The sequence below is a fragment of the Brassica rapa genome, chromosome A03, assembly GCF_000309985.2.
Source record: "Brassica rapa cultivar Chiifu-401-42 chromosome A03, CAAS_Brap_v3.01, whole genome shotgun sequence".
NCBI classification, from domain to species: domain Eukaryota; kingdom Viridiplantae; phylum Streptophyta; class Magnoliopsida; order Brassicales; family Brassicaceae; genus Brassica; species Brassica rapa.
This window is the reverse complement of record NC_024797.2, coordinates 24,521,047-24,542,374: the sequence shown is the minus strand read 5'-3', so window position 1 is coordinate 24,542,374 and position 21,328 is coordinate 24,521,047. Positions and strand designations below refer to the sequence as shown.

The 21,328-nt window shown below is 36.4% G+C and overlaps 2 protein-coding genes and 1 non-coding gene across 3 annotated transcripts; all 3 read right to left on the bottom strand.

The window, feature by feature from the left end:
• Positions 1–967: 967 nt before the first annotated feature.
• LOC117133117 lies at positions 968–1,074 on the bottom strand. The gene has a single exon (XR_004456958.1). It is a non-coding gene; the product is annotated as a small nucleolar RNA R71 (small nucleolar RNA).
• An 8,869-nt stretch (positions 1,075–9,943) lies between these two features.
• LOC103861004 (pollen-specific protein-like At4g18596) lies at positions 9,944–16,521 on the bottom strand. Its single transcript, XM_009138694.3, has 2 exons — positions 15,235–16,521; positions 9,944–10,408 (listed from the first exon to the last, which is right to left on the bottom strand). Exons 1-2 carry the CDS (start codon positions 15,401–15,403, stop codon positions 10,062–10,064), a joined length of 516 nt encoding a protein of 171 aa, XP_009136942.1. The 5' UTR covers positions 15,404–16,521; the 3' UTR covers positions 9,944–10,061.
• A 283-nt stretch (positions 16,522–16,804) lies between these two features.
• LOC103861003 (protein CHUP1, chloroplastic) lies at positions 16,805–20,236 on the bottom strand. Its single transcript, XM_009138693.3, has 5 exons — positions 18,603–20,236; positions 18,183–18,496; positions 17,988–18,099; positions 17,143–17,280; positions 16,805–17,032 (listed from the first exon to the last, which is right to left on the bottom strand). Exons 1-5 carry the CDS (start codon positions 19,848–19,850, stop codon positions 16,907–16,909), a joined length of 1,938 nt encoding a protein of 645 aa, XP_009136941.2. The 5' UTR covers positions 19,851–20,236; the 3' UTR covers positions 16,805–16,906.
• Positions 20,237–21,328: the final 1,092 nt, after the last annotated feature.

Genomic DNA, 21,328 nt, shown 5'->3' with positions numbered 1-21,328 from the left:
CTTGCTTAGAATTGTGTCTAGGCTTAAGGTTGATAGTTTGATTGATCATTTGCCATCCTTAGTTCGATACTTGATCACCCAAGGTCTAATCCCTATGCCCATGAATTCTCTTTTCCCTTAGTCAAGAAAGTATCATTCTGTTATTGCTTTTTAGTTTAGTCATAGCTTAAAACCCATCTAAATCATTGGTTGCACTTAGATTAAGTGAGTACTTGCATTCTCAGTGCTTTGATATCCCTCAGAACTGGTTCGACAATCTTCTATACTACAACATTTGTCTTAGGAGCCTTGAAAACTCCTAACATCAAATTGGCGCCGTAGCCAAATTCTGAGTAGATTTGAACATTGAGATTTAGTCACTTGCTTGAGACTAAGTCATTTTTATTTTCTTTTGTTACTGATTCTCTTTCTTCACCTCCCTTTAATCTACAGGTGTATGAACTTGAGGAGCAGGGGTCCATCAAACCTAGTTCCAATAGCTGCAGACATCAGAGCTTTAGAGAGAGAGTGTGCTAGAAATAGAAGAGAAGAAGAGCAACAGGCTCACTTGCAGAGATTGAGTACTGATATGGGAGACATACCTCAAAACCAACAGCGAGCAGCTCGACCCATTGGCACTTACGACCGCCCCAACATTCATGGTCATAGATTGGGAATCCGAGCACCCGCTGTGGCAGCCAACAACTTTGAGATCAAATCAGGACTCCTCAACGTGATCGAGAACAACAAGTATCATGGCTTGGCTCTAGAGGATCCATTTGATCACTTGGACAGGTTCGACAGCTACTGTGGGTTGTCAAAGACCAATGGTGTGTCCAAAGATGCCTTAAAGCTCAAGCTATTCCCTTTCTCTTTGGGGGATAAGGCACGTCAGTGGGAGAAGTCTCTACCCAGTGACTCCATCACTACTTGGGATGACTGCAAGAAAGCATTCTTGGAGAAGTTCTTCTCTACTTCAAGAACTGCTAAGCTGAGAAACGAGATTTCCAGCTTTCAACAGAAGAACTTGGAAGGCTTCAGTGAAGCCTGGGAGAGATTCAAGGGCTACCAAGCTCAATGCCCACACCATGGCTTTTCTAAGGAGAGCTTACTGAGCACATTCTACCGTGGTGCTCTTCCTAAGTACAGAGCCAGACTGGATACAGCTAGCAATGGGTTCTTCTTGGGGAGAACTGAGGAGGATGCAGAAGAACTGGTTGACAACATGGTAAAGAGTGATGCAGTCTACAGTGGAGACCACGACAGAAGCAGTAGAACTGAGGATAAGCAAACGAGGAAGGAGTTGAAAGCTCTACAGGATAAGATAGACATCCTCCTTGCTGATAAGCTACCCAAGAGCAGCTGCACTTTGTCGGCAACCCAAGCCAAGAGACACCAGCTATTGTCCATGAAGTTGAGGGTTTGGAAGGTCAGGAAGAGCTGTGTTTCATCAACAACAATGGTAGCTGGTACAAGAAAGAACCCAACTTTCCAACAACCAGCAGAGTGGTTATCAGCCTAGGAACAACCAGCAAGGCAGCTATCAGCCTCAGCAAAACCCCTCGTCTGGTTCCTCTGCTCCTCAAGAGAGCAGCACTGATACCTTACTGAAACAAATCTTGGAGTCTCAGACTAGAAGTGAGAAGCATGTTGGTTATGAGTTGAAGAACCTTCATACCAAGATTGATGGGAGCTACAATGAGCTCAACAACAAATTCTCACACCTTGCTTCTACAGTCAGGAATTTAGAGAATCAATTTGCTTCCATGAACACTCACCAGAATCGCCAGCAAGGATCTCTACCTGGAAAGTCTGACCAAAACCCAAGGAGGCCAAAGCTATCACCCTTAGGAGTGGTAAGCAGTTACCTCCTAGAACCCTCACCAAGGATGCTGAGAAACTAGGTGAGGGGGTTGCCATCAACATAGATGATGAAGTGGTGATTGTTGATGAGAAGATCAATGACGAGATCTTGGAGAAGATAGTGGAAGCCAAAGGTAAAGGAAAGGTTGGGAGAGAAGAAGACAGTAAAGATGGTGAAGTTGTTACTCCAGCAAGTGAAAGTTCTTTTGTTCCTCCTCCCTATGAACCCAAACTTCCATTCCCTGGTAGATTCAAGAAGCAGCTGCTAGAGAAGTACAAGGCTCTGTTTGAGAAGCAAATGAGTGAAGCTCAGGTTGCAATGCCCATCATCGATGCTTTTATGTTGATTCCTCAATACAGCAAGTTCTTGAAAGATGCTGTAGCTGCAAAGAAGAAGGAGATGGAAGGCATGATGATTCTTACCCATGAGTGCAATGCCATCATCCAGAGGCTTGATGCTTCAGAGAAATTAGAGGATCCAGGAAGCTTCACACTACCTTGTGCTCTTGGACCTATGGTATTTGAGAAAAGTCTCTGCGATTTGGGAGCTAGTGTCAGCTTGATGCCTTTGTCTGTTGCAAAGAAGCTTGGATTCACCCAGTTCAAGAAGTGTAGACTCTCTCTGGTGTTAGCTGATCGTTCAGTGAAGTATCCTGTGGGCATCTTAGAGGACCTCCCTGTGAAGATTGGAAGGTATGAGATACCTACAGATTTTGTGGTGCTTGAGATGGGTGAGGAGGCTCAAGATCCATTGATTCTAGGAAGACCATTCTTAGCTACAGCAGGAGCTATTGTTAATGTGAAGGAAGGCACGATTGATCTCCATTTGGGTAAAGAGAACATCCTCCACTTTGACATCAAGAGGAAAATGAGGAAACCAACTGTGTTCGGGCAAGCCTTCTACATTGAAGAGATGGACACTCCTGCTGATGAGCACCTTGAAGAGTTACCACCTGAGGACGACGAGGAGGGATCATCTCCCTCTACTCATTCCCCATAGAAGGTAACCCATCACACTCCCCTGTATATACCATTTTATTTTTGCATATTAGTCTTCTTTTCGGTATCTCTCTCTCTACTTGACAACACAGAGACTGTGTAACTCAAGTTTGGGGGAGGTACCAAGTATTTGATCATGTTTGCTTTGATGTTGTTTCATTGAGTCATGCATTGCATACCTATTTGCATATAAAAAAAAAAAAATCAATCATTTAGTTTGCATCATTTGCATTTCTAGGAGAGTCTAGAGCATATAGGTTGCATTCACATGCATTGGGAGCAATGATTTTAAATGCCTTGTAAAGAACACTACGTTGCACTTGACTAGCTTTTGCACCTCTCAAAAAGACTTGTATGTTTCGAGCCTTGAAAACTCTTCCTGAAACTTGTTGATTGCTGAAACTCAGTCTTTGAAGCCAACTACAACCTTATTAGAAATGAATGAACTTAATGCTTCTTGCTTAGGGTCCCTTGTGTACTGAGTCATGGCTATACACACTGGAGTTGTCACATCTTTTATGCCAATCTTTTTGACAAACTCTAGTGGTAGACCACTCCCAAAACCTTTCCTTCCTTTTAAGCTTTCATTGTTTGATGAGTGAGGCCTTCTTCGGAAAGTCTTACATGCGCATAATGTTGAGAGTATCGGGAACGACAATGCTTGATCTTCATTTTGCTAGATTGGACACTCTTTTGTCTAGCTATAGGTGGGATGGTGAGTGTTGTGATCATGATTTGGGAGAAATGAAAAATAAAAAGGATAGACTCTTTGTGCTTAAGTGAATCGATTTTCTGGGATAAGTAGAGAACCTCTAGCTCTAGTTTTGAAAAGTCTTGGCCCCCAACCTAAAAAAAATATATATATAAAAAAAAAAGAAATCGAAAAAAAAAAAAAGAGAAAAGAAAAAAAAAAAAAGAAAAAAAAAAGAAAAAGGGGGCTAGCAAAGTTGTTAGGAGCTAAGAAATGTTTTGAGGTTGTGAAAAATCCCTTGTAGATTTCAAAGAGAAGGAGTTAAAGTTCTTAGGATCTTTTGGTGAGAGATGTGAGTAGGGTTTGACATTGGGAAATGATTGTGTGATTTGTATGTTTGGGAAAAGGGTAGAACAATGGAGATTGAGCATTGTATGCATGAGTTGGTCCCTTTCTTAGATATATTATGTGCAATGTCAAGGCTACTTGTTTTGAGAGTAAACCACCTTAAAGATCATATGTTTTGAACCTCTTGAATCACTTGAATAAAAGCCTTCCCTTACCCAACCAAATGACTTGGACCAACTGACCATTTGCAAGAATTCACCTGATGTTTTGTGCTTAATGAATGTGAGAGTTGGTTGATTTGAATGTGTGGATGCTTGATGATGAGTGTAAGAACAAAAAGAGTTAAGATAGGCCTAGAGAAGCTAGAGTGTAATAAGAGAGTGTGCTAGTTGTGTTTCTTTTGGCTATGTGCTCCCACCTTCAACCTCTCTCCCTATGAGTTCTAGAAAGTTCACTTGTGGACAAGTAAAAGAACAAGTTTGGGGGAGTTGATATCTTGCATATTTGCATTGTTTTATCCATTCATCCATTAGCATTTTCATCATATAGATTAGGATTTAGCCATGTCTAGGTTACATTTTGCATACATATGTCTCTATCAGGTATTTGAGTACCACATGGAGTTTCTGGAGACATTTGGGTGCATTTGGAGCTCAAAGGAGGTGATTAGAGTGGTCTTTGGACGAGCACTGCCTGGAGCGACTTCTGGGAGCGACGGCATGAGGTCGCTGTGCACCACATCCCGGAGCGACTCATCCAGAGCGACTGCACAAAGTCGCTCGCGTTTTCACATCCGGAGACACACATTTTGACCTCGGAGCGACCTTCCAGAGCGACGTGCTGAAGTCGCTCCCGAAGCTTGGAGCGACCTTACCAGAGCGACAGGGAGAAGTCGCTCGCCATTTTGGTTCTCGGAAACACGAAATCGCTCTCGGAGCGACCTCTCGCAGCGACACAGCGAGGTCGCTCCCGAAGCCTGGAGCGACTTGTCGGAGCGACGGGCTGAGGTCGCTCCGTGTTTTGTTTCTGCTCGAACTTGTGATTTCTCAAGGGCATTTTGGTCATTTCATTATGCACGTTTTTATTTTCTAAACCTATGTTTTATTACTCGGTAAGCACCAGGAGGCAGATCATCTTTGTTCTTAGAAAAACCACCAAAAACCTTTGGAAAGGGATCTCTTTGAATGAATTGATCAGTTTATTATTGAGAATTCTGTGTTCTTATCTATTTCCTGTGTTTCTCTACATGATTAATCTGAAATCCAATATGGGTTTAAGAGGAATCATGGAGATTAGTGAGTAATCACCTTTTGAATTCATGGGTTAGGGAGATTAAGGGTGATTAGGTTAGAGCTAGGATGTTTTAGTGTAGATCATTCATATTTCCTTGCTAGTAGAGTAATCATAATGCATCTTCTGAGTTGGCCACTCAGTTGTTGATCCTTAGGCATTTCTCACCCGAAAGGTGTTCGATGAAATGCCCGAGACAACTCTCCTAGGCTTTTAGTATACTTTGCCAAAGACATTTGTTGTTAAAGGTACTAAGATAGCTAATAGACTTGTTAGTAATGATTGCTTTCATATTATTCAACCAAAGACATTTGATGTTTGAGATATGTTAGCAAATGAGCATTCATCTAGACATAGAGCTTGCTTAGAATTGTGTCTAGGCTTAAGGTTGATAGTTTGATTGATCATCTGCCATCCTTAGTTCGATACTTGATCACCCAAGGTCTAATCCCTATACCCATGAGTTCTCTTTTCCTTTAGTCAAGAAAGTATCATTCTGTTATTGCTTTCTAGTTTTAGTCATAGTTTAAAACCCTTCTAAATCATTGGTTGCACTTAGATTAAGTGAGTACTTGCATTCTCAGTGCTTTGATATCCCTCGGAACTGGTTCGACAATCATTTATACTACAACATTTGTCTTAGGAGCCTTGAAAACTCCTAACATCACACTGCCATAAATTTCTGCTTCACATGAGTTTCCCTATTTTGTGTTTTCAATTATGCTGTAGAAAAATGATGTAAACTTTCACTTTAGGTTCTTTTGGAAATGATATCTCTCTTTCGAATAAAAAAAAAAAAATATTAGCCTATTATAACTTTATGTATAAAATATAGATATCAAAACAATAATATTTGTTACAGTAATAATGTAGATGGATGATGATGACCGTACCGTCAGCATCCTACTCGTAGCAATTATCAATAACACTATATTAGGGAATACTAATTAAACATATTATTTTCAGAAAATTTCAAAGATATTCCTTTTTTTTCTGGAATAATTATTCCGTTTTTTTGTGTGATTAGTACAAATGTACGTTTCATATACGTAATTACGTATAACTGTAATGTTATCATACAAATATATATGAAGTAAATAGTGAGTTCGTATTCATATATTATACATTAGCAAAAAACTAAAACAACACATCTCTTACGATGCAGTGAGTAATTAATAAACAAGAATATTCAAAATAGAATGTAAAACCGACAAAAACACGGTACAGTGAGTAATTAATAAACAAGAATATTCAAAATCGAATGTAAAAAACGGACAAAAAACGTTGGTGTTTCATTTTGGTATACTTTATTATTGTTACGATATACTCCTTCTATTTTTAAAAGATGCATATTCTAAACTTTTCACATATATTAAGAAAACTCATTAAATATGCATTGTTTTTTGTGAATAACAATTTTTCATAATTTTTAGCTAATAGAAATTCAATAAACACTACTCCCTCCGTTTTTTTATATAAGTCGTTTTATAGCTATGCACGTAGATTAAGAAAACCATTAATTTCTTATATTTTCTAAACAAAAACATCATTAATTATTTACCTAACCACAATTCAACCAATAGAAAAATAAAAGATATATTACCATTGGTCATACAACATTAATTACTAATAAATTTTACATAGAAAACCGAAAACGACATATAATCTGGAACAAAAAAATTTCTCTACAACGACTTATATTAAAAAACGGAGGGAGTATTAATTTTTTTGAAACTTACAATTTTTTTAATAAAATCATACATTAAAAAAGTAAAAAATGTATCTTTTTGAAACAATTTTTTTTTCCAGAACATACATCTTTTAGGAACGGAGGGAGTAGATTATTGTCATTATTACATGTAAATACATGCTCATGAATTGATTTTTTTAATTAGTAATAAATTAAATAAACTAGTTAATACATGTTGGCTTAATTGATACTCCCTCTGTTTTTTAAAGATGAATGTTTTAGGATTTTCACACTTATTAAGAAACCATATTAAAACTTAGTTATTAATGCATAGTTTTTTGTAACTTTATATTTCTTATATTTTTAAACCAATAGGATTAAAAGAAATGTAATTAATATTTTTGAAACACACAATTTTTCATTATTAGTTGACAAAATATGCTTTGAAAACATAAAAAATACATCTTTTGGAAACAAAATATTTTTCTAGAACATCCATCTTTAAAAAACAGAGGGAGTATATGCATATAATAGACACTTCAATTGGAAAATGAGTAATAGAAATGTGGTGTTGGGATAAAAAACTATGGCTTGGTCCCGGACAAGAAGCATTTCACTGAATAATTTCGAAGACATAAATACCTAAAAAGCATGAAAATAATGAAATAAAAGAGAAGACATAATAATTAAAGACAAGCATATTATTAATTTGATACACACATTTAGTACCATTTGTCGGGAATAAGAACCTGGCAGCCGGTGAAAGATTAGATTCCGGTGACAGAAGAAGAGGAAGCCGACGGAGAAACCCTAAAAAGCATTGTTGGACAAGATTTTGTAAGAGAAGATCTTGTGTGGGGCAATATATCTTTCGATATACTTTTGTTAACAGCAACAAACATCCACTGGATACAAAAAGACAAAAATTTAAAAATTTAAAATAATTCACGTGGGACTTGGTCCATATGTTTTTTCACCTGGGATCATATTTATGATATTATTTGGCAACTGTAATTTTTGTGTTTCTAGCAATACTGGTTTCTAGTTTTGTTAGATGCTAAAAGCATGAAAACAAGTGAAGACCGTTTGCGTTAGTATAGTGCCAAATGCTTACCTTATGTTAACCAAAAAAAAGAACACAATCGATCGAGAAGCCCAGTCAAAGTTAATATTTTAAATCCATACACATGTCTGCGGAAACAGCTTGTCAAGAAAATAACAAAGAAATGTCTTTAGATTTTTTTTTTGACAAAGGAGAAATGTCTTTAGATTAAATATTTAATTTAAAAGTAATTCCAAAATGATTCCGCGAGTCGTTGATACTGAATATTTTAATTTTGTTTAGGTTAATTAGAAAGACTATTGAAATAAATATATATGATTCCACTGCAAAGGACTAGTTTTTTTGTTATTATGTGTATATAATAACAAAGATTTGTCTTTAGGAACAAAAAAGTTAAAGTTGGGTTTGATAATGTAAAAATGCAAATTACTACAATATGTAAACTAATAATCGTAAAGAAACTAGGTCAAATTGCTCCAGGTTAAACAAAAATAATTTGAGAAAATACATAAATACTAATATAAAAAATTAGAAAGAAAACAAATTTGTAGAGCCAAGACATTTAAAAAAAAAATATTCTAACCGTTCCATGTTATGATATTACAACATTTCAAAATCTCAAATTACAATTATATATGTTTTTGTTGTTCATCATCGAGGAAAAAATCCATCTCTTTGTTATGTTGTTTCTCTACACAAAATAAAAATAAAACGACTTCTAAGAGATTATTTTTGTTGTTGTTGAACCTAAGTTTTCTAAAATCAATGGAGATTAATTAATAAATTTTTATGGTTCCAAGCTGGACCAACACTATTCGATAAAAGAATAAGATAATAATATTTAGAAAACTTGTATATAAAAACATGGTCACATTAAAATAATTAATTAATAATTACCATACATATAAATTTTATGTAAACATATGAAGTTTCTTTTGTTGTCTATTTTCTTCAAAATGAATTGCATCTCTAATTTTACTTTTAGTTTTATTGAATTACATATAAATATATGTATTCATCATACATAAACTATATCAATACTCTAATAAAAATAGTTAAAATTCTATCTATAAAATCTAACTAATATATAATATCATAAAATAAATATTATTTTCATTTTCTATGTTAGAAATATTTAAAAAAAATAAAAATCTCAAAAATAATTTTTTTATTTAATAACTCTATAATTTAATAAATTCTCGTGCACAACATTATTAATTTATAGAGTTTTTTACTGTACGCTGAACCTTGTACTTGCGTCATCTAAACCTCTAATTTTTGTTGTGTTGCATTTGGATGTGTCTTAAATCTCTGTGCACTACTAAAAGTCCAATATTCGTTGGGTTGAATGCTTTTTCAGTTTAGGAAGGGTCTAAAAGTTTGTAAAATTAATTATTAACATAATAATAAGAAACCTTAAACAGGCATTTGCCTCAATTCATTTTGATCCTTTTTTGCTTTCTCTAAAGTTGATTCACGTTTATTCATAACGTACGCTGAACCAAAATCTGTACGCGAACATATATCGAACGAGATCAACCAAGCTAGTGTTCTTGGTACAAGAGGAATCATCGAGCAAATCAGTTCAAAGATATTAATGCAAATAGCTAACTTCCATTAGTTGTTTCAACCCCACCTCTCAACAACGAAGCAGCATGCTAAGTCATTCTAATGGATCTCTCTCACTTTCAGAGCACTGCAACATAATTCGAAGTCTTTGGCTTAAGTCACAAATAACTCATGGCTGGGTTTCATGGAAACTCTGCTTCACCTAGCAAATATGAGTCCATACTAACTACTGGCTATGGTACCCGTCCGTGATTGGCCACCTAATTAACCAAAAAGCTGTCCGAGTAACGAAGCAAACTCAAACGTTGTTCTGAAGTAAACGCAAAATGAACCCGTTGGGTACTTATAGCAAAACATTATCATTTGCATTAGTCGCAGATCAAGAGCCTCATGAGAGAGACTAACACTATGTATATGATGATAATTTAATTTGCTGCTTGAAAAAATATAATAAATATAGAATTGCCGCATTTTTGTATTTTGATCAAATTACGTTTTTTGTATACAAGAAAGCAAAAATAGATGACAGTTAAATAACGATCTTGAAGTGGTACAAGTCGTCATCATATTCAGAAGATGACGTCAGGGACGATTCCAAGCTCCTTAAATGCGGCGGGACAATCAGCTAACGGCGTTTTAACCATGAAACCAAGGGGGTTAACGATACGTGTCTCGTGTGAGACGATACCGTCGTTCGCGGTCAGACTAACCTTAGCGGCGTTACGTAGGTAAGCCTCTGTGCTAACGTCACTGCAACCACTGTCCGGTGAGTGGAGGAGCACGAGCTCGCAGACTTCCTCCTCGTGGTCACCGGTGACTTCCATTTTGTAGCTTCCTGATTTGTCCGTCACGGCTTCTTTAGTCAACGTTACAGTTCCGTTTGTTCTACTCCTGCACTCTAGCTTCACTTTCGCACCTTCAACCACCAAAACAAAAACGAAACAATCCAATTATAGAAAGAAGAAAGAGGAGTAGTAGTCCGTTTATGAAATATAATATTTTTCAAAATAAAATTTTCTATGTTTTCAATGCATTTTTATGAGTAAATTGTAATTTCAAAATTTAATTATATTTATTAAATTTAAAATAGTTAATCAAAACACTAATGTAAGAGCATCCTTATTGGTTAGAACTCTTCTAAGTTTTTAAAAACTGATAGTAAATATTTTTATTTAACAAAAAAAATTAAGGGATTTTTGCAAAATTGACCTATAACTTAAAGTCAAACACAAAACTAACCTCCTTTTTTTTTGAAAATTGGTTTTGCCCTATTCACCCCACAAGTTCATATAATTTACGAAAATGCCATCTATTTTTTTTTTATTTTTTTTTTCGAAAATGACATTTTTACTCTCTCACCCTCATCATCTTCAAGTAATTACAAGATTGCCATTGTCATCAATACCACAACCACCATGAACAACCAATTTGAAGCTCTTAATGCTCCTAAAATCGATTTACCCTTCTTCTTTTTCCATTCTTGTGACCTAAACACAACATATCTCTCACTTTCTCTCCACAATGAGCTAAAAAAACTCAAGATTTTGATTCTAAAATTTTCATGGTTCATAGAGTCATAGAAGCTAACGATTATGGGTGGGTGACTTCCGTTTGTGATTCTGTGTGCTTGGAGAAGCCTTATGTATGCTAAGGAACTTATCTCACTAATTTAAGGTATGACATCGAGTTTTTTTCCAGATCTGTTCGTCAGACGACTTACTTGGGAAGTCGTCTGGCTGTAGACGACTTACCTTTCAGTCGTCTGGCTGTAGACGACTTACCTGGAAGTCGTCTGGTCAACGCAGAGGTTATTTTTGCAATTGACTTTGAAATCTGTAACCTGAGACGACTGAAAGTTAAGTCGTCTACTATTGTTTGGTTTCAAAAAAAATTCCAAAGAACCTAGACGACTTAATTTCAGTCGTCATAGGTTAGTTTTGTATTTGACTGGATAATTTCAGAAGTTTGACTTCCCCAGACGACTTACATTTCAGTCGTCTGGCGAAAATTAAAATAATAATATTTTTTTTAAAGTAAACGACTTACAATTAAGTAGTCATAGGTTAGTTTTGCAATTGAAAAAAAAAACTTCAAGATTTAATTATACACAGACGACTTATAATTCAGTCGTCCACCAGACGACTTAATTGTAAGTCGTCCAGGATTTTTTTCCGAGATTCTGGTCAAACCTCGTAAATCCTGGACGACTTACATTTCAGTCGTCTCGTGGACGACTGAATTATAAGTCGTCTGTATATAATTAAATCTTGAAGTTTTTTTTTTCAATTGCAAAACTAACCTATGACGACTTAACTTTAAGTCGTCTACTTTTAAAAAAATATTATTATTTTAATTTTCACTAGACGACTGAAACGTAAGTCGTCCAAAAAGTCAAACTTCTGAAATAATCCAGTCAAATGCAAAACTAACCTCTGACGACTGAAATGTAAGTCGTCTAGCTTTTTTGGAGTTTTTTTTAACCAAACAATAGTAGACGACTTAACTTTCAGTCGTCCGAAATAACAGATTTCAAAGTCAATTGCAAAAATAACCTCTGCGTTGACCAGACGACATATAGTTTAGTCGTCTAGACAACTTAGATTGAAGTCGTCCGCGTCTTCTCCACTAGTTTTTAAGTCTTCTACGTTAGTTTTTGAATAACTTGTATTTTTAAGAGTGATAAGTAACTTCAAGATATGTAAAACTCATATTTACAAAATATGTTCTCTCCCTTAGTTTTACTAAATTTGACTAAGTTTTTCAATGCAAACTTATAAAAAATATGATATGCTTTGACTAGTTACTATTGTTTGTTTCCATCTCTTACCAACATTCTTGTTTATTAAGATGAGAAAAAGGCCATTGGAGTTTATTATTGCATATGAGAGATCCAAAGATAAGAAAAAGGCTACTGAAGTCTATTATTTCATTGATTTGTAAATGTGTAAACACATTGTTAGCACATTTAATACATCTTGGAAAATATTATTACTGATTTTACAAAAAATTCACAACTAAAAGAGTATACATGCAATTCATAAAACAGATCACAAACAAAACTATTATAGATCATTCATCTACAAAGACAAGCTTGGATTCCACTTGAGTAGACAAGACCAGACAACTTTTAAGAAGTTCAGACGACTTCTAAGAAGTCCAGACGACTTCCAGGAAGTTCAGACGACTTTGCCAGAAGACTTTTAGGAAGTTCAGACGACTTCCAGACGACTTTACAGGAAGTCCAGACGACTTTACAGGAAGTCCAGACGACTTTTAGGAAGTCTAGACGACTTCCAGACGACTTCCAGATGACTTCCAGACGACTAACAAGTAAGTCGTCCCAGAAGTTTTCCAGATCTGAAAAACCTGCATATTAAATCCAGATCTGAAAAACCTGCATATTAAAAAACGTTCAAATGGCTTAAAAACAGAAAAAAATGAGTGAAAAATTATATAAATCTACCTTTACAGAACACACAAAAATACATATCTAAAAATAATAGATCTACTTTTAAATTAGTGGAAGATGAGTACCAAATAATTAAAAACCTGCAAAAAAAAAATAGATTAGTAACAAAGACATGAGACAAAATTGAAAAATTCATATAAAGTTTGGTGTTTTCAAGTCAAAGAGATTAGAGTGGGTTTGGAGAGTTTTAGTTTGGGAAAAAAGTAAGAACTTTATACAACAAGAAGTTACCAAATGAAGAAAAATCAGACATAAGAACTTACCAAAACGCTCAGAAAAATCCAGACGACTTCCTAGAAGTCCAGACGACTTCCTGGAAGTCCAGACGACTTCCTGGAAGTCCAGACGACTTCCTGGAAGTCCAGACGACTTCCAGGAAGTCCAGACGACTTTTTGGAAGTCCAGACGACTTTGTCAGAAGACTTCCAGATGACTTCCAGACGACTTCCAGACGACTAACAGGTAAGTCGTCCCAGAAGTCTTCCAGATCTGAAAAACCTGCACATCAAATCCAGATCTGAAAAACCTGCATATTCAAAAACGTTCAAATGACTTAAAAATAGAGAAAATGAGTGGAAGATTAGATAAATCTACATTTATAGAACACACAAAAATACATATCTAAAATTAATAGATCTACCTCTAAATTAGTGGAAGATGAGTACCATTTGATTAAAAACCTGCAAAAGAGATAGATTAGTAAGAAATACATGAGACAAAACTGAAAAATTCATATAAAGTTTGGTGTTTTCAAGTCAAAGAGATTAGAGAGAGGTTGGAGAGTTTTAGAATGATGAACATTACATTTTTGTTGCAGCCATTTGAGAGGAGGAGAGAGAATGTGTAAATTTTTCTTTATATAGGGAGACAAAAAATCCAATTAGATTAAATATTTTTGACTCAGACGACTTCCTGGACGACTTACATTTCAGTCGTCTGGTGAAGAAATTAAAACAGACGACTTACATGTAAGTCGTCCAGAAGAGTTTAATATTTTTAGCGGGAAATTAAATATTTTTAGCGGGAAACTAAAATAGAAGACTTTCCAGACGACTTACAAGTAAGTCGTCTGGACGACTGAAATATACGTCGTCCGGGTAAATTATTTAACAGACGACTGAAATATAAGTCGTCCACACCCTAAACATAACCCCTAAACTTAATTATCTAATTAAACACTTCATAAAACCAAATCAAACTTGAAAAGTGTTTACTATACACAGAAATAAACACATATAGGTGAAAACTAATTTTTGAAAAAAACATTTTAGTTTTCCAAAATCTAACCCTAACAATACATACAATACTACAACATATGTTTGCCAAACTCATAAACCAAAGTATTTCATGATTCACTACTTCCACTCATATATCTTCAAAACAAATCAATTTTATCATATCTTAATTTATATCAGTTAAAACTGTTTATAATTACTTGATTTTTATTTTTTACGCATCAAAATATTTTTTTACAAGATTTATAAATTATTTTTAAAATAAACTGGTACCAGACGACTTACACTTCAGTCGTCCAGACGACTTACACTTCAGTCGTCCAGACGACTTCCAACATCTCAGACGACTCAGACGATTTACTGGGGCTATATTCGTAAAAATGGCTTCTGTTTTTTTGTTTGGTCACAAGGGGCTGAGCTGTAATTTCACTAGGCTTTTAGGTTAGTTTTGCATTTGATTCAAGTTTGGGTATAGGTTTGGAATTAAAATCAAGTTGTGGGTTAGTTTTGGCAAAAACCCCAAAAATTAACCACTTAGATGAAGAAAGATGGAGAAATAGGTTCTAAAAAGTCAGAAAAAATCTCTCCAATCAACCGATTCTCTATTACAATTTTTTACTCTTGAGATCCCCTATTACAAATGAGTCAGAAAAAAAAATCTCCCTCTCTCTTTTGCTTTATCTGTAATTTTTCAATTTTTACTCTTGAGATCCCCTATTACAAATGATCAATGGAGGTGCTCTTATATCAAATTTGCATGTTTTCCTTTATATGTAATATTTAATAAGAAAACATACAACTAAACAATAAACAGCTAATTTTATTTTTCTAAGAAAAAATATCAATTATTTATTTAAACATATTGCAACCAAGATACAAATAATTTAGAGAATTCAAATAATTATACACATAAAAATTAAGAAATTTTAGACTAAAATTTGAAAACATGAGTATAACTTTTTTAAAAAAACTTTCTTGAAATGTCAAATAATTAAAAAAAACAAGTATTGTTTATTTGGGTTTCGACTAATAAAATACCTTCTAGGAATTGGCTGAGGCGGGTAACGAATTGGACACGGCAAGTGTCACAGTAAACCGAACCCTGGATTTGGAAACTGTCAAAGTCATCGGCGTCAGCGTTGGCAACGCCGGCGAGAGAGGACAGGCACACGGCCGAGACAAAGAAGAAGATGGCTTTGGTCGCCATTTGTTTTTAAAATGGTAAAGATTCTGATCTTTTTTACTACCTCTTCTCTCTTATTATCGTTTTCTTTGTTGAAAATGTTTTAGAGAAGAGGACAACTAAATCACAAGAGCCACAGAGTTATGTTTTATACAACACAACCCATGTGTTATTTTTAGCTTATTAAAATCGTTTATTTGTTTAATTAACTAATTTTTTTCTTGAAAAAAACAATAATGAGGGTTTGTAACTTCTTCTAATAAGAGCCTATAGTTTCCAAATGTGTCATTACTTTGACTCCCTCTCTTTTCTCTCTTTGATTCTTCCCCTAAAATTAGAAAGACACAGATATGTTTGAATTTAATATAGTTTTACTATTGAACGTTGTTGGATTTACAAAAAAAAACACATTAGATGCCATGTTCGTATTGATTTTTATTGTAACCATTAGCTATCCAAGAATTTTTTTTAAAGAATCTAACGCACGTACCATTCTGAATCAAGGTAGCTTGGTTCCTGGTCAGGACATGGCAAACATCGAACCACTATTAGCTCCATGACATGTCGGATAAGCTCACTCGTCGTGGCTTTTTCTTTTCTCCTTTTGTTTCTTCCTGTTTCATGTTCTGAGTTTTTGATCCGAAACATTTGCGCATCTTGATTGATATTTTGCAGGAACTACTTTACCGTATTTGATCCGACCTCGTAGGAAACTGCCAGTTTACTACAGCTACGCTCTCTATAACGACGGGTTCATTGGATATTCATCTTTCGATGGTACGTATACTATTACTAACTCACTCTTATGATTATAGCCTTAGTACATGTTCATAAGCTCAACTTTCTTATACATGGAGAGAGTGATGACGATGATTCATCATTAAAGGCTGTTGAACCCTCCTCTTTGGAGAAAGGCAATGAGAGCAATGCAAGTTTATCTGAAACGGATGGTAACTAGTTTGTTCTTTATATGTAGTTCTTCTTCGTCAATTCAGTCTAATGTGTTTGATGAATTTGGCAGGTGTACAAATGCTGAGTGATGAGGAATACGTGGTTGTGGACAGTGTTGAAGCTTTTCCCAATTCTAAAACAGAGAGGGTATGAACAATTCAAATGGTCTGTATCTTTGCTTCTCATGAACTTTTGCATGTATTTTTGTTTCTCGTGAACTTTCGCATGTATTTGATTATAAACATTTTCTTCTTACACTACTGTCTTTGTTTTATCAGATGGAACTCTCAAAAGATGCAGGATCCGACAGTGATATGCTTGATTGGTCGTGTAATTAGTAGGGTGCAATCGAACTTGCAAGTTTATGTTTATTTCTGTCCCATGCTTTATGGACCGTTGACACTTTTGTGAAGCTTTCTTTTATCATCAGTACAAATGATAAGATGGTTTTCAGCAAGAGTCCGTTTCCGTATATTCACATGATTTATCTGTCTTTAAAGAGAACAAAAAAAAACAAATTTAATAGAGAAAATGACGAAAATAACAATGATGTGGCATATATATATATATATGAAGCTAAGATTGCTTCAACATGAGCTTATGTTGATGTGTTTGGCTTTGACATTGAATATGACATGATCTCGCTTTATCTCTTAGCTCTTGAAATGCCCTCATTGTCTCTGCATCAAATCCTCCTGCGAACTGAACACGAAAAGGACCAAAAAAAAGGATAGAGTTGTAAGAGACTGGACAAACAAAATGTTGTAAGTTTGTAACATTAACAGAAGATGATCAAATGTCTTTTGCTTCACCTGGTGAACACGGAATGCGAATTTGACGCCTTGAACTATAAGCTCTTCCTCTTCCGGTCCACCGCCTCCAATGGCTTCAAGCTCTGCAGATACTCTCTTCATATACTTCATCGCTAGTTTCACAGACGCCAGCTTAATCTGAAAATCACATATATAAACGCTACACACTCAATACAAACTGAAAATCACATATATAAAAGCTACACACTCAATACAAACTTCCATTATCTTATTCCAAAGTCTTTATTTGGCATAACTACTTTAAGTGCAGAATATCCACACTACACGCAACATTAAAAGCTTAAGAGAGTGAAAGTGAAGGTACAAAAAAGTCATGAGAGAATCTGATTCCATTCTCTACTGCTTTGTCTATCTATTCCTATTAAATTGATATAATAAAGCTCATGAACATCCAAAGGCCAAAAAAACAAACAAAGGAAGCAGACAAGAAGATACAATTGAGAAAGATCTTGAAATTCACAGGCGTGCACCTAGGAGGAAACCCCCAAATACATTAAAGTAACACACTCCATTCACGTTAGATTTGTTCCACATTTATGTATTTGTCATGTAGTGCAATAATAGTTATTACCATGTAAACAAGCAAACACACAATAATAGAGTGAAGACAGTATCAAATTCAAACCAATCTCCTGCCAGTGCCAAGCAACAATTGACTTTTATCAGAAAATGTGGGCCATGTGGAATTGTTGTTTCTATCTAGTATTGTCTTCTTCATTCATCATCACTCCAATCAATGTGTAATAAAATAGCCAAGTAATGATGACCACAAGTAAACTAAATTAACCAAACCATTAAGCTAAACCAAGATTAATGTTGCTGACCTGACTAGTAATGCCGGTTTCGAGCATCCAATCAACCGGAATCTGGAAAGTCTTGAACTTTGTCGCCGATGATTCCTTCATCCTCGACAGACTATACACACCATGCTCTAACCTTCAAACCCCACAAAGTAAATTTAGTTACTTGTCTTAAAATTTGAACACGAAGTGAAAAAAAGATTGGATTTTTATTTATACTTTTCGAACAGAGCTTGCATTTTCTTGAGAGCAGAGCAAGAAGGCTGACGTGGATCTTCCCGGAAACGAGAAGCTTCCGATACGAGTTTCTTCAGATCGAAGTAACAAAACGCTGCTTCACGTAAAGCGTCGGCCTTTTGCTCCGGCCATTCGAAGTGTTTCAACACTGCTCTCTCGTCGACCAGGTACGAGAGCTCGTCGTCGAGCCATTTCACGAAAGGCACCACGTCTTCTATGTCTGAAAACGCTGCGTTTTCGACTTCTTTGATCAAGAACTTTATGAAGTCTCCTTGCGTTTCTACGTCGGTTTTAATCTGCAAATGTCCGGTTTAATGTTTAAAACCAAACCGGTTGATTCTCACTGACGCAAGACAAAAAGAGAAGCTTAACCGAAATTTGTTGAGTTAACCGGATTTTTACCGCGAGTAGATAAACCGATCGGTTTTCGATTTCTCCGATCATATCTCTAGCGTTTGAGCTAGCGAGTACCGCCTCTGCGGCGGCGTTTCCACCGCCGGTGGAATCTCTTCTCGAGTTTGTGAAGTCTCTTCTCATCAACGAGTGGTAAAACTCCACAACTTCCGGTACTCTTCTTACTTTCGCTGAGGCAATGTTTAAACTCTTCGGCGGCGGCGGTGGTGGAGGCGGAGCTTTGGAAACGGACGGAGGATGTTGCGGTGGCGGTGGTGGAGGCGGTGGTGGAGGCGGAGGAGGGGCTTTGGAAACGGACGGAGGATGTTGCGGTGGAGGCGGTGGAGGAGGAGGAGGTGGATTCGATCTCCGCGGCGGAGGATCAGCTCTGTTCGCCGTGGAATCGCCGGATGAAAATGACCGTCGAGGCGGTGGTTTAGGGACTCTGGGAACCCTAGATCTAACGGTGGAGAGTGATGACACGTGGAGCTCCTCGATCTCGTCTTTTCGGTAAATGTCGCCGGACGTAACGGTCTTGATGTCCTCTTGGTTCGGAACCGGGTCGGGTGGGTCGGGTACGTTTCTCATCGACCCGACCCGTTTCAAACTCCTGATCAGACTCGATTTGGCCGACACATCCACTAAACCCTGAAACCTCTGAGAGACCGAGAGCGCGTGGTCGTCACTCTCCCTCAGCGACGAGACAAGTTTCCTCAGCTCCGCCGTCTCCGCCTCCATCTCCTTCTCCCTCCTCTCGCTCTCTCTCCTCAGCTCCTCGCTCCTTTCGACTTCTCGCCGTAATCTCTCGTTCTCCTCCGCTAATCTCGCCGTCTCTTTCCTCGACTCCTCGACTTCGCCGCTCTTCTCCACGATCTGGGCCTCGAGCAGCGGGATAACGGAGACGGATTCCTTGAGTAGCTTGAGCTCGAGAACCTCCGTCTTTAACCGAGCTTCTCTCTCGCGAAGCTCCTCCACTTGACGACGAAGGTCGGAAATGACGCTGGTTTGGTCGGAACGAGAAGAAGAATTGTGCACTTGAGCTGAAGCGCGTGGGAAGTAAACGCCGAAGGAGCGGGTGAAACCGGTTTTCTGATTAGAAGGGGGATTTGACGGTTTACCAGCAGAACCGGAAGTCGGTTTAAGCAGCGGAGGAGGCTGAGGGGGAAGAGGAAGTGGAGGAGGAGAAGTCATGTCTTTTGGTTTGCTTGAAGGAGATTTGTGAAAACCCATGGTTACACGGACCTTACCAGCCACCATTGATGATGAGACAGAAAGCTTCAAAATTCTAGAGAGAGTGAGTGATTGTGATGACTGATTAGATCAAGAAGAAGAGATGAGAGGACAAAATATAGTTTTATTCTTGGTTTTGTAATGTTTTTTTTCTTTAAATAAATAAATTGGTCAAATTGCTTTACCTTTTTCGACCGTTGGAAGAATAATGTAAATTTAGCATATGAAATTGAAACTATGCTTTATATTAATTCGAAGTAGTGTTACTACACTTGCACGTATAACGAGGACGTTCTTCGGTTCATCTTAGATTCAAAATTTAAAAAGAAGGAAAGAAGAACAACCCTTTTAAGGCTTTTGGTAAGGTGCCTTGGTTCTTTTCTTTATCTGCCTTTGTCTTATGACAACTTTAATTTTTCATTAGCAATAATACTGAGATCGGTAGCATCATCTTGGCAATATGTATACTACATGTGTGCACTTGGAGGTAGAAACAATGTGAGAACAGAGCTGTGTTTGATGCTGACTTCTACTAGCATTGCTTCCTCAGCAAAAATCTAATTGCTTTTTCCCTTTTTGTATTTTAATCAAACACATGCATACATCTACATCATCGCCTGAGGCATAATCCATTAACAGTTTCGTCATTTTATATGATGGCTTTTTTTATATTTCTTTATGAGTTATATAGTCTATTTCCCAAATTTGACATGGATTAAATACTTTACACAAACAGAAATTGACCGCGAGCAGTTAAATAAATGTATCTCCAAATCTAGATCGACCAAAACGAACGTGTAAACCTAATATGTTCTTAGTTTTTCTTAGATTGACTAGATTGGTTTATTGAGAGAAGATTAGGTAACTATGAAGGTGAAAGGGGTAATTAATGTGAGCAGCGGCGACGAAAGGGAAAGAACAGAGAATTGAAAAGAATGTCACATAACTTGTGGGGAATGACATATCTATATAGATTTCCATGTGTATATGCTTAATAAACTCCATAGACAACAATATTTTGAAGGTGGTCCTTTTAAAAAAAATCAACATCTTGTCTTTTCTATATTGCCGTAACATACAAAATAGACACCAATTTGCACACATTCATTCATGTGTACACATACCCAACTATATTTTATGCAAAGCTTAAATTTCTGAATATGATTGATCGAGTCTGCCATGTTTTTGTGTTTAAACTTTTATCATTCTATTGTAATAAGGTTTAGACTAGAGCACAAAAAGAAATTGTAATCAGCAATGAGTTAGTTCAGTGTGTAAAACTCTTGGATTATCTAGAAGAAAATGTAGACTACAATGATTTGTAATTTACATGCTTGCAACCACCCCCCCCCCCCCCCCCCCCAAAAAAAACTTTTAGTTATTAATGTAATTTACAGTACAGTATCTTTTAAACACGATTGTCTGTTTGCATTAAAAACAGTTAATCTTTGTTGAAGTTGGTGATGCCGCATTGACAACTCACAAAAATGTGATAAGACATATTA